Source organism: Myotis daubentonii, chromosome 12 (assembly GCF_963259705.1).
Source record: "Myotis daubentonii chromosome 12, mMyoDau2.1, whole genome shotgun sequence".
NCBI classification, from domain to species: domain Eukaryota; kingdom Metazoa; phylum Chordata; class Mammalia; order Chiroptera; family Vespertilionidae; genus Myotis; species Myotis daubentonii.
Genome location: NC_081851.1, coordinates 25,398,713 through 25,415,352, shown reverse-complemented (window position 1 = coordinate 25,415,352; position 16,640 = coordinate 25,398,713). Strand labels below are relative to the sequence as shown.

At 56.9% G+C, this 16,640-nt stretch overlaps 1 protein-coding gene across 6 annotated transcripts in view; it reads right to left on the bottom strand.

Moving 5' to 3' along the window:
* REEP1 (receptor accessory protein 1) overlaps positions 1 to 16,640 on the bottom strand; it is a 96,676-nt gene that overhangs the window by 3,320 nt on the left and 76,716 nt on the right. For 3 of the 6 annotated variants that reach the window (XM_059659264.1, XM_059659266.1, XM_059659267.1), the window contains 3 exons: positions 13,254 to 13,428; positions 9,291 to 9,326; positions 1,694 to 1,845 (listed from right to left, as the gene is read on the bottom strand). In XM_059659264.1, coding sequence (XP_059515247.1) covers positions 1,694 to 1,845; positions 9,291 to 9,326; positions 13,254 to 13,428 — 363 coding nt within the window. The remainder of the gene's footprint in view (positions 1 to 1,693; positions 1,846 to 9,290; positions 9,327 to 13,253; positions 13,429 to 16,640) is intronic. The other 3 variants (XM_059659265.1, XM_059659269.1, XM_059659270.1) reach the window with 2 other exon arrangements.

Genomic DNA, 16,640 nt, shown 5'->3' with positions numbered 1-16,640 from the left:
CCCATCACCAGGTGTCCAGCCCCCTTTCATTCATGGCAAACCACACAGCAGAGTGAAACACTGTCTCTAAATGTAAAGGGTTTTCTCCCAGCCTAGCGCTCAAGGGGGCTCACACCAGCTCTGCACTCACCTTTACCTGCACACACTGTCCTTCGCAGCTCTGCTTCCACCAGAAGCCCTTCTCCCTCTCCCTCTCCCTCTCCCTCTCCCTCTGGCTATTTCTGGTCCTCTGTACCACCCAGCCCAAAAGTCACTCCTGAGCCCTCCCCCAGGCCCATCACACCACCAGGATCGTCACCTTTGTTCTCACAGTGGCTCCTACATGAGAGGACAAGGGGGGCTCTGCACCCTGGGCAGGTGTGCTCGCTCAGTTCCCCCCCACTTCCCGAGGGCAGGTCCTGTCAGGCTCCCAGTGCTGCTCCTGCCCAGCAGGCACTGGTGTCAGGACCACCGCACCCTTACAGCAGCAGCAACACTGGCCTGTTCAGTGAGTGATCTGCCTCAGGCTGCTGACCAGCAAAGCGGCTTGTGCAGCTTTAAAAAATAAAACCCTCGGGAGGGGGTAAGAGATCAACTGAAGGACTTGTATGCATGCATATAAGCATAACCAATGGACATAAGACACTGCGGGGTAGGGGAGGCTAGGGGATTGTCAAGGGCGGGAAAAAAAGGAGACATATGTAATACCCTTTGTAATACTTTAAGCAATAAAACAATAAAAAAATAAAAATTAAAAATAAAACCCTCAGGCCCTAGAAAGCGTTTGGCACCCTCCCCACGAGTCCTCTCCCTGGCTGCCCAGGCCCTAAAGGACCCCTCAGCGGTGTCCACACCCAGAACTCCTTTTACTAAAACCTCTACTTGAACATCGCCCCGAGGCCCGCCTTGGAGAGGCGTCTGATAGACCCCCCACACTGTGGGCTGCTGACTGCAGTCCTAGTGTGAATGGGGCCCCGCCCTGGTGTTTGTGTAGGGGAACCTTCCAGTGCATTTCCTCATCTGGGCCTCACCGACAGGGACCCCCAGCTGCCTCCGATGGACTCTCAGGCCGCAGTACCAGCAGATGGGGAACAGGAGAGGCGACGAGAGGGGCCGAGAGGAAGACTGGGGACCCCCAATTCTGCCAGGCCTGCGCCTGAGCCCAAGGCTGAGAGCAAGGCCCATGAGGCTCCAGGCTTGGCCCTCCTGCCAAAGTCCATCCACATCTACAGCTGGCAACAGCGCAGATACCAAGTGTACTGCTCTTTGTTATTTTAAAGCGCGGTGTCCCTTCAAGAACACTTTATGAATATCTACTTTGTACCAGGCACTCGGCTATATTTTGGAGATACAGTGATAAACAAGCTAATACACTTATAAAACCTTGTCAAATAACATGTTCTGCATTTTTCTTCCCCCAAAGCACTCATTTGGATTGCTTTTCACTTACATAGGTTTATTTTAAAAATATAAACCAATTTCAAAAGCTTTGGTCACTATATCCCATCTCCAATTAAATTGCTAGGGTCTTTTCTGCCCCTTGGCAAGGAACTGGATGCTGCCTAGTGCCAGCCGCCTGTCGAATGGAGGGAGATCCTCCCGCCCCAGGCGCTGGGCAACGCTGGGTGCCCCAGGAGACGCTTCCAGGACACCCAGGTCTCCCGGGCGACGCCCTTGCACACACACACACTCCCCCAGCCCAGACGCCGTGTACCTCCAGGGGGATCTCCGTCTTTCGAAGTGTCTTATACTTGTACATGAAATCCAGCAGGTCTTCCTCCTCCTCGTCGGAAAAGGCCAACGGGTTTTGGACCTGGTGGGGCTCCCAGGCCTTCACACCACCCTCAGCCACATCTCCCTCAACCACTTAATGTCCATTTACAATCTACACAGAGGAGACAAAGTGAGCGAGGAGGGTCAGTGTGGGAAGGAGCAGGGAGGGCAGCCGGGGCGAGGTTAGCACACAGCACGAAGAGTCAGCCTGTTAGCTCAATCCTCCCGCTGAAGCAGCCCCAGCGTCCTCTGGGGGGTCCCGCGGGGGCGGATGGTGAGGGAGCAGCTGCGACGGACCACACACTGTGCACAGGAACAGGCACAGGTTCAGAATCGCACGATGAGCTACCAACGGGACGGGCGCTGCTTCCCTGGGAGAAGAGAGACGCTGCTTAACTGGGACGCGTCAACCCCTGCAGCTTCGACCTGTGACACCGGAAGGATGCTGTGGAGACAGTGTCCCCTCTGAAAAGGAGAGGCAGTACTTTCCAGAGGGGAGTAGCACAGTCTTCTCCATTCTACAACAATGCTGCCAGTGCATGTCCAGCTCCAAGGGAGAGAGATATAGAATTGATTTCAGAGAGGAAAGAGGGAGAGAGAGATGGAAACATCAGTGATGAGAGAGACTCGTTGATGGGCTGCCTCTGCACACTCCCCACTGGGGATTGAGCCTACACCCCAGGCATGTGCCCTGACGGGGAATCGAACTGTGACCTCCTGGTTCACAGGCTGACGCTCAACTGCTGGGCCACGCCGGCCGGCTCCAGGTGTTCTTGAAGGAACAGCATGTGAAATGCCGGGAAGCCTCGGGGTGAAGCTTAAGCAAAGCTACGCAGTGTTTACCGCCGAGGCCAAGTCCTATAGAAGCAAAGGAGAGCCTAGTAGTAGCCTTCACCTCAAAAATGACGGCAGGGGCCCTGCTTTAGTCGGCCGCGACGCCTCCGCAGAGAGAGCTCCCGCCTTAGCCCACGTCACGGAGGGCACAGCGTTTTTTAAACGTTCGAGGCTGAGCATGTTCCATGCCACCTGGCCAGACAGTGCATCTGAGTCCAGATGCCATACCCAGCCTCTGTGACATCCACAGACACATCTTTCTGAACTTTGTCTATTGCTTTTACCTACAATCACAACATGCAAAGACAGGGGGCTCTCAATCATCCTGCCCACTGCCCTGAGGCCAGCAGATAGAAACCAGCGCTCTTCCTATTCCTCCTCCTCCTCCTCCTCTTCCTCCTCAAAAAACGACTACACCCTACTCCTGCTCCTAAAAACACAGTCAGCCACAAATGTGTTCTCTCCATCAAAAGGGGACTCGCTAGACTACAAAGCACCAGGTGTGGGTTAAGGAAAACTAACAGCTGAACCTTAAATGTGAGCAGCTTCCCCAACTATTGCTGCAGTACTCCACATCGCCAGCAGGTGGCAGCACAGTTGCCTTAAGAGAACACAGTTGTCTTAACCGCCTACTCAGCAGTACTTTCGTAAGGGCCAAGCCTGAGATCATTAAGATTCCTTTTATTTCTTTGCTCTGTGTGTCCCCCAGCCTGTTTTCTCTGGGTTTAAGTTATTCTCTGGTCCCTTCCCCTGCCCAAGTCAGCTGCACCTTTCGGAGTGTTGAACATGAAGACTGACAACTCCAGGGAACCCTCCCTGAACACTCTGGCCCTCCCGGCCTCTCCTCTCCCTCACCCTGACAGCGCTTGGAGTCCGTACCACGGGGCTGGTGCTGCGCGCCCTGGTTCTCATGTCAGTCTCACTGCCTCAGCCGCTAGAAAGCATCCTGATCCTGGGTGCATGGCAGATCCTCCCTCCCATCCTGAACAAGGTGCGGTACGGACATCAGCTCTTGTCCCCAATCAGAACTCAATATCCACCCACAGGAAATTGCTTCCGGGCACAGACACCTCAGGCCTGAGGGCAGAGAAAAAGACAGATGTCCTCGGATCAGACCAGAAACTGCAGAAGCAGCCTGGCCAGCTCCGCCCCTGCCAGGAGCCCTGCATCCCGGGAGCAGGCTCAGGGCTGGGTTGAGTTTGTGCCTCTAAATCCTGGTGTAGGGCTTCTGCGGTACTGACCACTCTGGGGCCCAGAAGGCAGCCCAGCGTCACCACAAGGCCCTCAGGCACCAGCAATTCGGCTCAGCCACCCAGGCTGGAGTCGCTGAGGCTGAGAATGAACTCACACGTTGCCAAAAATGCCAAAATCGTAACAACAGTAACTCCCGCCACCACCACTAGCTCAGCATGAAACCACATGGCTTTGACTCAAGCACAGATTAATGGGCAGGAAAGAAGTGATCCTCCGCTCACTCGGGGTGACAGGTCAAGGGAACCCAGATATCCAGGCAGGAACAGAGAGCAAGTGTCCAACTCGGCAGAGGCCTGAGCTAAGGAGCGAGTGTGGGCAGCTCGGGGGCAGAGCGGCCTTGGACGGAAGCAACCGAGAGAACCTACTACTAAGAGCAGAGCCCTGCTGAGCACTGTTCGCTGAGAGTTTCCGCCAGGAGTGCTGTTTGCAGGACTCAGCCTTCCTCGTGGCCATGAGAACAAGCACCTGGGCGCGCTGAGCCGCCGGTGGGCTGTGCGTGTGACACAATCTCTGACCGCGTTTCCCTCTTTGCAGCGGCCACAGGGACGCCCGCTGACAGTCCACGTCAGGGCACGCATTTAAAACTTTCTCCTCACCTCTGCCTCCATCTTACCTGCCTGTTCCCTTTCCTCCAGCGTCACTTTCCTTACTGCGGCTTGATCTATCATCTATATGTCTGCAAGGAGATGACTTTTTTCTGGAGCAGGGGTGCTATAAAGAAAGAAACCCCACAGCACATGGTCCTGCTAAGAGGGGCACCAGGGTGAAGATGAGGACCAGTGGCTGGCAGGAGACCAATGCTAAGGGAGGCGTCTCCTGTGGGAGGTCCTGGCCTCAACCCGCTCCAGATCCCGGGAGGTGGCAGTTGGGCCTGGAGCCCGCGCTGGGGGCCGCCGGAAAGGGCAGGGGTCCCTGGGATTCTCACAGCAGGGCAACGGGCTGACATCCGTATTATCAGAGACCTCAGCGCGGGGCTACCGCAGACTGGGAAGCAGCTCCTCCCCTCTCTGTGGACAGCGTGAGGGCAGGGGGGAGACAGTGGCAGGCTCCCAGCCCTTAAAGGCCCAGCAGACCCATCAGCACCAAGCCCTGGGCGCCCTGACCCAGCAGGCAGCGGACAAGCCCCGGGTTAGCCAGCACCCCACACGGCAAACATGTGAGGAGCACGCCCTCCTGGAACACTTACATCCACGTCCAACAGCCACCGCGGGGAGAGAAAAGAACACTGTGTGAGGGCAGGTCCTGGAGATGGAACTCACACACCGTGCGGCATGCACGCCCCCCGCATGCACACACTCCCCCCACGTCTCGCCCTCCCTCGGACCACTCCGCTGAGCCAGAGGGGACCTGTCCACCACACTCAGCAAGACACCGCCCCACCCTCCACCCCATGGAGAACGGAAAGGGGTGACTCTGCTTGGAAAACAGTGTTTCACACACTCGATTAAAAACAAAATCCCTCTCTACTCATTCCCAGCAGCACTAGAGTTCAGTTCTATATTACACCACGGGAGGAAGAGAGGGCGGGAGGAAGGGACAGAGAAAGGGAACCGAAACAGACAGAGAAAGATGAAGGAAACAATAGGGAATCGGCTGCCAGAGGGGCAGGAATGGAGCAGAGGGGGAAATGTTCTCCTGTAACCTGAGAAGCAAATGAAAATCAGCTCTGGGGACCAGGAGGGCCCTCTGACCAGAGTACCTGTGACCCGCTGAACTCTCCCATGTCTGCTGGGGTTGGACCCCAGCATCAGCAAGGATGGCCGGCTTCCGGCACATGTCACTGCCCAGAGCTGGCCTCCAGCGCCCCCCGCCCGCCCCCGCCCCCCCCCCCCCCCACCTCCCTGCCGCCCTGGCAAAACAGAGCTCCCCCAACACCGGTGATCTGCTGGCACTTTCCACCACACCTTCACTGCAGAGGTGGCGGAGCTGTGGGCCCAACGCTACCCTTTAGAGGAGGGGACTGAGACCTGTGGTACTTCCAGCAAGCTGCACAGAACTGTCCTGGAGAAGGCAGCTTTCCTCTCCCTGGTCCCCAGGTGGCAGGACCTCAGAACCAGAGGCTTTCTGAATGGTTCACGGAATTTACAAACTCAAAAGCTTAAAGGACGAATTGACAGGAAAAAAAACAGCCGCCTGTGGCCCCTGGGACTACGTGGTTGTCAGGCCCGAGATCCGACAGCTGTGTGCTGGCAGCAGCTGCATGCAGCCCCCCTCCCTCTCTCTCCTCCCTCCTTCATTCATTCTCACCCTCCCTCCCTCTCTCCTCCCTTCATTCTCCCTCCTTCCCTCTCTCTCCTCCCTCCTTCATTCATTCTCACCCTCCCTCCCTCTCTCCTCCCTTCATTCTCCCTCTTTCCCTCTCTCTCCTCCCTCCTTCATTCATTCTCACCCTCCTGCCCTCCCTTTGAGATGTCACTGACAGACGACACTATTGGTTTCAGGTGTATGACAATAATTATACACGTAGCCCTCCCCGTTCTGATGTGGATCAGGAGGCCCCAGGGGACACGTGGCCGGTCAGAGTCGTAGCCAGGGCCGGCGGGTGGTCTCCCTGTGCCCTGCTCATCACTCCTCTGTCAGGTCACACTGGGATTATGGCCTCCCGAACCCCCAAGTCTTCTATAACCTTGAAAATTCTTGGCATTGAGAAGCCTCAAAATGAAGAAATATAGCACAAAGGGCTCTTCTTATAGCGCAGCTTCACATCCTCCTACTCGCCACCGACGTGGGAGGACGTGCCAGCCTCAGCAGCACGGGGCTGGCGCACAGGCGGTAATGGGCACTGTGCCCCTCACACCACAGGCCCCTGCAGGCCAGTGGGGGGAAGGGACCCGGGGGGCCAGGCACCACTGCTAGGCCCTGAGCTGTCCCGTTGGGGTCAGGGAAACAGTGGGAGCAGGTCAGGGCAGTAACGTGGCCAACTGCAGAGTGGCCATGGCCCCACCCAGTGGCAACACAGAGGACAGCAGCAGGCCCAGGGGACCCAGGCTCCTTCCCTCCCTTGCCCCCCCCAGGTTTCCTAGCTGCTCCGTGTTACAGCCATCATCATCCCCACCATCATCATCCCCACCACCATCATCCCCACCACCATCATCCTCACCACCATCATCCCCACCACCATCATCCCCACCATCATCATCCCCACCACCATCATCCCCACCACCATCATCCCCACCACCATCATCCCCACCATCATCATCCTCACCACCATCATCCCCACCACCATCATCCTCACCACCATCATCCCCACCACCATCATCCCCACCACCATCATCCCCACCATCATCATCCTCACCACCATCATCCCACCACCATCATCCCCACCATCATCATCCTCACCACCATCATCCCCACCACCATCATCCTCACCACCATCATTCCCACCACCATCATCCCCACCACCATCATCCCCACCACCATCATCCCCACCATCATCATCCTCACCACCATCATCCCACCACCATCATCCCCACCATCATCATCCTCACCACCATCATCCCCACCACCATCATCCTCACCACCATCATTCCCACCACCATCATCCCCACCACCATCATCCCCACCATCATCATCCCCACCACCATCATCCCCACCATCATCATCCCCACCACCATCATCCCCACCACCATCATCCCCACCACCATCATCCCCACCATCATCATCCTCACCACCATCATCCCCACCACCATCATCCCATCATCATCCCCACCACCACCATCCCCACCACCATCATCATCCCCACCATCATCATCCCCACCACCATCACCACCACCATCATCATCCCCACCATCATCACCACCACCACCATCATCCCCACCATCATCATCCCCACCACCATCACCACCACCATCATCATCCCCACCATCATCACCACCACCACCATCATCACCACCATCATCATCCCCACCACCATCATCCCCACCATCATCATCCCCACCACCATCATCCCCACCACCATCATCCCCACCACCATCATCCCCACCATCATCATCCTCACCACCATCATCCCCACCACCATCATCCCATCATCATCCCCACCACCACCATCCCCACCACCATCATCATCCCCACCATCATCATCCCCACCACCATCACCACCACCATCATCATCCCCACCATCATCACCACCACCACCATCATCCCCACCATCATCATCCCCACCACCATCACCACCACCATCATCATCCCCACCATCATCACCACCACCACCATCATCCCCACCATCATCATCCCCACCACCATCATCCCCACCACCATCATCCCCACCACCATCATCCCCACCATCATCATCCTCACCACCATCATCCCCACCACCATCATCCCATCATCATCCCCACCACCACCATCCCCACCACCATCATCATCCCCACCATCATCATCCCCACCACCATCACCACCACCATCATCATCCCCACCATCATCACCACCACCACCATCATCCCCACCATCATCATCCCCACCACCATCACCACCACCACCATCATCCCCACCACCATCACCACCACCATCATCATCCCCACCATCATCACCACCACCACCATCATCACCACCATCATCATCACCATCACCCCTCCAAACCCCCTTCACACCACTCTCGCAGCAGCACATGACGGGGGCGGGGGGACAGGATCTTCATCTCCATCTGAAGCTGAGGGAACAAGGCCCAGCGTGGTTAGGTGACACACGCGGTGACACAGCCAGTAAGTGGCAAAGCAGGACCAGGGCTCCCTCGGTGGCGGCAGGACCAAAGCCCGGCCTGCAGGGCTTCGTCACAGGGAGGGCTGGCGAGTTCCCGAGTCCTCCTCCCGGAGCTCAGGGAAGCACGACCCTGTGCTGGTTTGAAAACAGCCCCACACAGTCTTGGACAGGCCTCCCTTCAGGACGTGAAGATTAACTCCCTCCCCTTGAGTGTGGGCTGAACCTACGGGCTCACTTCCAACCAACAAAACAAGAATGGTGATGTGCAACTTCCAAGACTGGGTCCTAACAGGTGCGGTGACTTCCTGCATCCACTCATTCTCTCTCTCTCTCTCTCTCTCTCTCTCTCTCTCTCTCTCTCTCTCTCTCTCCCCCCCCCTGCCCCCCAGTCACTCTGGGGAAGGCAGCTGCCATGCTGTAAGGACACTCAAGCTGCCTAGACGGGCCCGTGTGGTAAGGACTGAGGCCGCCATGAGAAAGCCATCCCGTAAGGGGATCCTCGAGCCCATCTGGCCTGCAGGTGACGGCAGCCCTGGCCGACGTCCTACTGTAACTCAGAGACCCTGAGCCACCTCTGCCTAGCGAAGCCGCAGACACCGTCAGCTAACGCAGGTTTGCTGTTTTAAGGAGTTAGCCTCCTAACCCCTCCCCACAGACCATGCAGCTGTAAGGGAGCCGGGTCAGGTGCCAGCGTGAGGTTAGAGCCTCCTCCCGCAGCGAGGGCAGCGCACGCAGATGGGCTGCTTACTCACCTTTCCTGGTCCTGCAGGTGGAGCAGCAGGTGCACACTGTGGGGATGGGGCACCATCAGTGATAACCCCTCTGACAGGAACCGCCCAGGCACACAGGGAGGCCCCAGGGAAGTGTGGGGATGCCAGTGTGTTCAATATCGGGGTCCCCGGGATGTGGGTCTCTGTAGAGACACCACGGCAGGGGAGGGGATCATTCCAGACGCAGCTTCCTCCCGGGTTATGAACCCAGCAGCTGGAAAATGCCCTTGCCCAGCCCACAGAGGTTAGTTCTTGTATCCGGCAGCTGTAGGGAAGGCAGGGGCTGGGGTCAAAATTCCCTCTGGGAAGTAACTCCACCCAGAAGCCCCTCCTTTCTACACCTTCCAGGGAGAGTGACCTCTATGAAACCTCAGCCTGACCTCTGACCCCCCCAAATGCTTGTGTCTGGCCATTTGTTCGAAGGCCTATTTGCTGCTTTGCACACTCCACTGGTTTTGGTGTACACCCAGGCCTTGATATACAGCAGGTGCTCACTAAATACATGCTGAGTGTCTCCACGTTCACGGAAAGCAAGGATCATCCTTTCAGCTCCCTCTGTACCCTTCACAGGCTCCAGTGTCTTTCAACAGATGGTGCCTGACAAAACACTTCCCAGTTCATTCTCTAAGGAGGGCAATGTGTTCTTGCAAATTCCATATTGTTCTTTTGCACATTGGGCATATGTTTTTATTTTACACTAGAGGCCCGGTGCACAAAATTCGTGAACTCGAGGAGTCCTTCAGCCCGGCCTACACCCTCTCGCAGTCCGGGAGTCCTCGGGGGATGTCCGACTGACAGCTTAGGCCCACTCCCCCTGCCCCCTTGGGAGCAGGACTAAGAGGGCAGTCAGACATCCTTAGCGCTGCCACGGAGGCAGGAGAGACTCCCACTACCACCGCTGCACTCGTCAGCCGTGAGCCCAGCTTCTGGCTGAGCATCTCTCCCCCTGTGGGAGTGCACTGACCACCAGGGGGCAGTTCCTGCATTAAGTGTCTGCCCCCGGTGGTCATTGTGCTTCATAGCGACCTGTTGTTCTACCGTTACGTCAATTTGCATATTAGCCTTTTATTATACAGGATGGCTTGTTAAATAAGATCTTATTCTGTTTTATACTTTTTCCACTAGGCATCATGTTTTCAGGATCAAACAGTATGCACACTGGAACTGTTGGCTGCACACAACTGTCTTCTCCCAGGTTGCCTTAACTCCTGCTACCGTCCAGGGTTTGCAAATTACTCGTCTGCTCTCCCTACAGCCCTAAGACATAGGCTGAACAGGGATTGTGACCTTTCACTGGCGGAGAAAACTTAAGATTGGGCTCATCTTCTGTGCGGAGGTCAAATCTGGCAGCGACCTCCTGGGCTATCACTCCGAGAAAGGCCCAGGGGGACACGTGTGGCGACCCTTGGTGACATCTCCTCGCTGTGCTGCCTGCACAGGTCAGTGTCGCCCGGCCAGGATGGCAGCCCAGACTCGGGCCTTTCTCCTACCGGACCACGCCCGTGCCCAAGGCCCACATGGGGGCTGGGAGGGCACGCCAGCCTGTGGGGCTGGGCCTTCTTTGCCAGACTTCCTCCTAGGCACCCCACCCCTCAACTCAGGGGTTATGATGGCCCCAGATGGGGGCACCTTTGCCCCAGGCTCAGGCCTTGGGCCATCTTTCACCCTGTCTTTCTTTCTGAGAGAACTTTTGTTTTAGCTCCCCGAACAGCTGGGAAGAGGGCCATGTGGCTTTGTCCTCCCTGCTGGCCCAGCACCTCCACTCCCTGCCCCTGAGACACAGGTGCCCAGGCCCAGGGCGGGCAGTGGGGAGCGCTGGGCCGCGCTGCAGCACAGGGGGTCCGGGTTCTCCACGGAGCGCCACCTGCTTGGCCTGCAGCCGGGGCACTCCCCACTGCCCCCCGGGGGGTGTCAGAGCAGGTCACTGCAGTGGAGGGCGGGGCCAACACCAACACAAACACCCTTCAACTTTGCTTTGGGCCCTTCCAATGCCGGGGGTCTCACTGCCTCACAGGCAGCTCGTTTCTCTCCTGGACACTTCCATGTTATAAAGTGCTTTCGTAGGTGAATGAAACAACAAGGACAATAACGGCAGCGACTACAGAGAGTGCCAGGCCTGGTCCGAAGCACTTTTACGTGGTTATTTCACGAGAATCCTCATAACCCTGCAGATGGGAACTGTCATTCCTCGAGCACAGGTAAGGAACCTCAGGTGCAGGGAGAGTAAACCCTTGTCCAGGCCACACAGCCAATAGGTGATCCCCCCTGGGAACTCTACGCCATCGGTGCTTGCTCTGCCCTCTGAGCCTCACAGAGTTGGGGTCCTTTTTTCTCCCAAATGACAGCTTGCCTTTGAGGCTCGGTAGCCAATGAGCTGCTCAAGGTGGAGGCGATACCTGATTCCACTCCCTCCCTGTCCCTGAGAGGGTGCCAGGTGAGTCAGAAGCTGTAGATGTTCAGGAAACCTGGGTGGTCAGTGAGCAAACAGAGGGCACTGGCCCAGGAGCCAGGAGGCCACAGGAGAAGGCCACCCGCGGGTGACCCTGGTGGCAATTCCCTTCCCTGGGCCTTTGTCCTTTTGTTGGTAAAATCAGAGGTTAGACTAAGTGGCCCCTGAGTCCCTCCCGGCCTGGCCTCTGGGATTCCGTTCTAAGTTCTCCTGGGGCGGGTTCCCCAGGAGGTAACCTCTCCCTCAGGGGGCCCGCCCTGCCATGGCCACGCCTCGCCTCCCAGCCCTGCCAGGGTTAAAATAAACACCTCCTCTCCAACAGGAAAGCCAGTTGGAGAGTGAAGGTTATGCTGCGAGGTGAGGAGCCTGGTGGACACAGGCTGGCTCTGGGCTGGCCGGCCTTCCCTGGAGGGCGCCTGGCTGGCGTTCGCTGGGAGGCCACAGGGCTCCTTTCCCAGCCACGCCCGAGACCTCCCAAAGGCAGGCGGGCTCCCTGGGGCTGGGGCCAAGGTGCCACCTGCAGGCTGCACCTCACAGTCGGGGTCCAGATGGCCTGGATGTCCCTGTTGCTACATGTAAGAGCAAGGCAGCCATCAGGCACACATCACAGCCACAGAATCCAAAGAAATGGCCCAATTCCCACCCGAAGCTCCATTTCCCACAAGGGCGAGGGCGGAGGCGGCCCCCCAGACCTGTCTCCTGCCCCTTCACCAGCACCCTCTGCTGGCAGTGGCCGTGCTCAGCTCCTGGGGGCCAAGGTCCCTGCATTCCCCCAAGGAACAGCCTGGGAAATCGTGAGTCCTGGCCCAGCTCCCTACACTGACCCATGCCCCACCTTCACAAGCCTGAAACCCAGGCTTGGGCCAGATGTCCTGGGGACGCTGCACCGCTTCTGGGTCTCACCCCAACCTCAGAATCTCTGCAGGTGGGCCCAGCTGCCAGGTCCCCAGGTCAGTCCTAATACAGGCAACCTCGTGCCCGAGTCGGACAACCAGAGGCAGAGGTGCGATTTCCGTAAAGCCCGAGCCTCCCCAGGACTGAGACCTCAGAGCAGAGGGGACAGGAAGGAATCATGCACGTGAAAGGAACCAGGGAGCCCTAAGTCCTGGGTAGGTGGGAGGGGCCCTCAGGGCTCGAGACAGGAAGCCCTCCTGGGAGGGAGGTCAGAGAGGAGAGCAGAGAGGGCTGCCTGGGCCCGGCCAGCTGTGCCTGCCGCCTTTAGGTTTGGTCCAGGCACTGCGACCCAACCACCCCAGCCCCCAGACAATCGCATGTGGTGCAGGTGACCTACACCTGCCCCCAGTCAGAGTCCACAGGCCAGCTCCCTGTCCTGGCCGCAGGGGTGCTCTGCCCGTGGCCGGCCCGGCATGGTCTGATGAACTCTGTGTTGGTGGCAAGCCCCTGGGCCAGGGCCCGGTGACAGGCACACAGTGGACTGGGCCCCTCCGTGGAAGTGAGGCTGGGGAGGTGGACAGGGGAGAAGGGGAGTGACATACCTGAGCTGCCAGCGCTCTCAGAAGCACTCCTGGACATCTTGGGCTGGCCGTGTTTGCCGGCCCGCCCAGACCCCGCGGGAGGGGGGCCTGAGGGAGCAGAGGCACCGTCTCCCCGAATGGTGGTGAGGTCCTGCATGCTGAAGCTCCGGAGTCTCTCCGATAAGGCACCCTGTCCCTGGGCACAACACAGGAGGGACACACGTCAGAGGCCGGACCACGGACCAGGGGCAGTGGTGGGGCAGGCACGACAAAGCCAACAGGAAGCTCTGCCGGTCAGCGAGGTGGGAACAGAGACCCGGAGGGACTTGCTGGGAACACTAAGGGTCAAGGTCAGGACTATCCCAGGGCCACTGCAGGGCTCAGCAGGTGCTCCTCTGGCTCCGGCTCCTTCCTCCCCTTCGGCCGCCTCTAGGAGCCGCAGACAGACAACCCAGACGGGGGCTGAGCATGTGGCCGTCGCCTGCCGCCCAGGGCCTGACCACTGCTCCTCAGGTTTATAGACCGAAACCTCTTCTTCAGCTCTCAGTACTCCAGTATTTGGTTAGAAAATCAGAACCTAGTAATATGGGTGTCCCACCCGTACTCTTTTCACAGGAAAGGAAATACAGACAGTTCGAATTGTGCAACGGCAGCATTTCTTCTGTCTGCTCACGTCACTGTTTATGAGCACGTTTACTCCCCAGTGGCATCGGAGCTTCATGAAATACCCGAAGGGGATGGAGCAGGAAGGAAATAGGACGTGGAGAAACCCTGCCGGCTGTAACCACTGCATATTGGGAGAGAGCACGGAGTTCAGCTCAGGGGGAAACTGTTCTTTTGTTCAGGAAGCAAGATGACCCACTACAGTTCTGAAGGGAAGGTCCTGGCTGCCTGCAGGGGAGAATGGGTGTCCGACTGAAAGGGGTCAGCGGGAGGCTCAGGGACGGGGCGGTGCTTTAGGGCCTCTTAGTGCCTCGGGGCTGCAGGGGGACCGTGTTTGGGGGAGAAGGAGAGCTGGGGGAGGGCCGGGCCGGGGAGGCTGGTAGGAGACTGGGTTGTTGAGAATTGGGTTGAGATTTGAATGAAAGGTGACAGGCAAGTAACCACCAAGCAAAGGAATGAACTCTGGGCTTTAGAAATGCTGGGGGCGTCAGCCTTCCCACAGGTACCTGGGATGGTGGGGGATGGGAACTGGGACATGCATTTGCATATGAGGGAAGAGTGGCTCTGGAGGGCTGAGGGCTTGGGGACAATAAAGCACTACAAACAACAGAAGCGACACATCAGCACAAAGTCAATGAGCCGGCTAACAGGAGTGCCCTGGGCTGGGGCTGTGTGTGTGTGTGTGTGTGTGTGTGTGTGTGTGTGTGTGTGTGGTGGGGGGCCTGATGAAACAAACAAGCTCTGTCAGAGGCTTTCAGAGGCGGCAGCAGGGTTTGGGGAATTCTTTCATTTTACTTAATAAGAAAAGAGTCATGAGAACAGGCCACCAGAGCACAGCAGTTCACCGTCTGACCTCAGAGAGAGCCGCTGACAAAGGAGCAAGTGCGCCTGAGCTCCTGAGAGGGGGGAACAGGGGCGTGCGCACAGGTTTAGAAGGAATGTCGCAATAAAACAGATGCATTAAAATGAAAAGGTAAGTCCCCGCCTCCCAAAGGTATGAAGACAAGGCCTCCAAGAAACGAACAACGGAAAGAAACCTGTCTAAATAATCAAATATATACGGTCAGAACGATAAATCCAGGCGAAGGGGTTTGGGAGGGCGTTATGAGAAAAAAGGCAGCAATCACCCCAGTCACCCAGACCTGCTCTGGAACCAGGGGCACGGGGTCTGAGGCCTCACTGTCTAGACATGAACGCCGGGTGGTCTCTGCCAAGAGCGCGAGGGAGGACCCGCTGCCCAGTGCAGTGCTCTCCACGCCTATCAGCAATGAGCCATGATTATTTTACTCGGAACATTCTGGAATCTAGATATCTAGAATTTAGAAGAAATTAGATGGCTAAAGAACAAAAACTGATTCTGAAAAGACAGAAAATACTCTGATCTTTATAAAGGAGTAATTCAACGTTAGCTTAACATTCAGGAAAACCGCTCCTGACTCGCTCTTCCATTTACCCTCCCAGTTATTCATTCACCTGGTCCGTAATCTCCCATCGAGGGCAAGGCGCTGTGTGGGTGTCGTTAGGAAATACCAAAAACACAGCTTGATTTCTGACGAAATGCGGAAACACCAATGTCCAAGTAAGACAAAGGTGCCAGACCAGAAGCTTCGGAGATCGAAGACGAAGAGCGACAGCTCTAGAGTCACCCCTGGACTCGAACGCAGCCTTATCCCCAACAGCTGGGGGACCTGAACCGCTCTCCGCCTCACGTCTCACGACTCTCCTCTGCAGAAGAGCGTTCTAGTGGCAGGATGGCAGCGAGGACGAAGTGAGATTATGCCCATAGAAGAATCCACGACAAAGCCCAATGCATAGTAACTGTTCGAGACCTAGCCCACTTGGCTCAGTGCATAGAGTGTCAGCTCTTGGACTGAAGAATCCTGGGTTCGATTCCAGTCAAGGGCTCACACCTCAGTTGCAGGCTCGTTCCCCAGCCCCAGTGGTGCATTCAGGAGGCAACCAATCGATGTGTCTCTCACATCAATGTTTCTCTCTGTCTCTCCCCTTCCCTTCCACTCTCTCTAAAAATCTACGGAAAAAATATCATCAGCCGTAACCGGTTTGGCTCAGTGGATAGAGCGTCAGCCCGCGGACTCAAGGGTCCCAGGTTCGATTCCGGTCAAGGGCACACAGCTTGGTTGTGGGCACATACCCAGTAGGAAGTGTGCAGGAGGCAGCTGATTGATGTTTCTCTATCACTGATGTTTCTAACTCTCTATCCCTCTCCCTTCCTCTCTGTAAAAGATCAATAAAATATATTTTTTTAAAAATATCATCAGGTGAGGGTTAACAACAACAACAAATGTCACCTCCTGTGATGGTAACTGCTGCTGTGCCTAAGACACACAAGTTGCTGTGGAAATTCAAAAAAGAAAGAAAGAAAAAAAAAGGAAAGATCACTTCTGGCCAAAGGACCAGAAGGGGCTTCATGATCCCAAGCCCAGATAGATGACCAGGAACTAACCATCAGTGGGCCTGCCAGCTCTCGCAACGCTCAGCAGCGGCTGAGGGGCAGCGGCAGGAGGCATCACCCATGTCCCGTTCACAAAGGCCTCGACCCACTCCCGGAAGCCAGCCAGCCTGGCTCCAATATCACCGGCATCATGAAGACTGGAAGTGGCAGAGGTTAGGACCGAGGAGGAGGTCATAATAGCTCGGTACCGACCTAGCCCTGACTGCGAGGAAGTCCCAGCGGCAGGGCCCCCAGGCTCTTGAAAACGAATGAGCTGTACCCGTCAAAAGCAG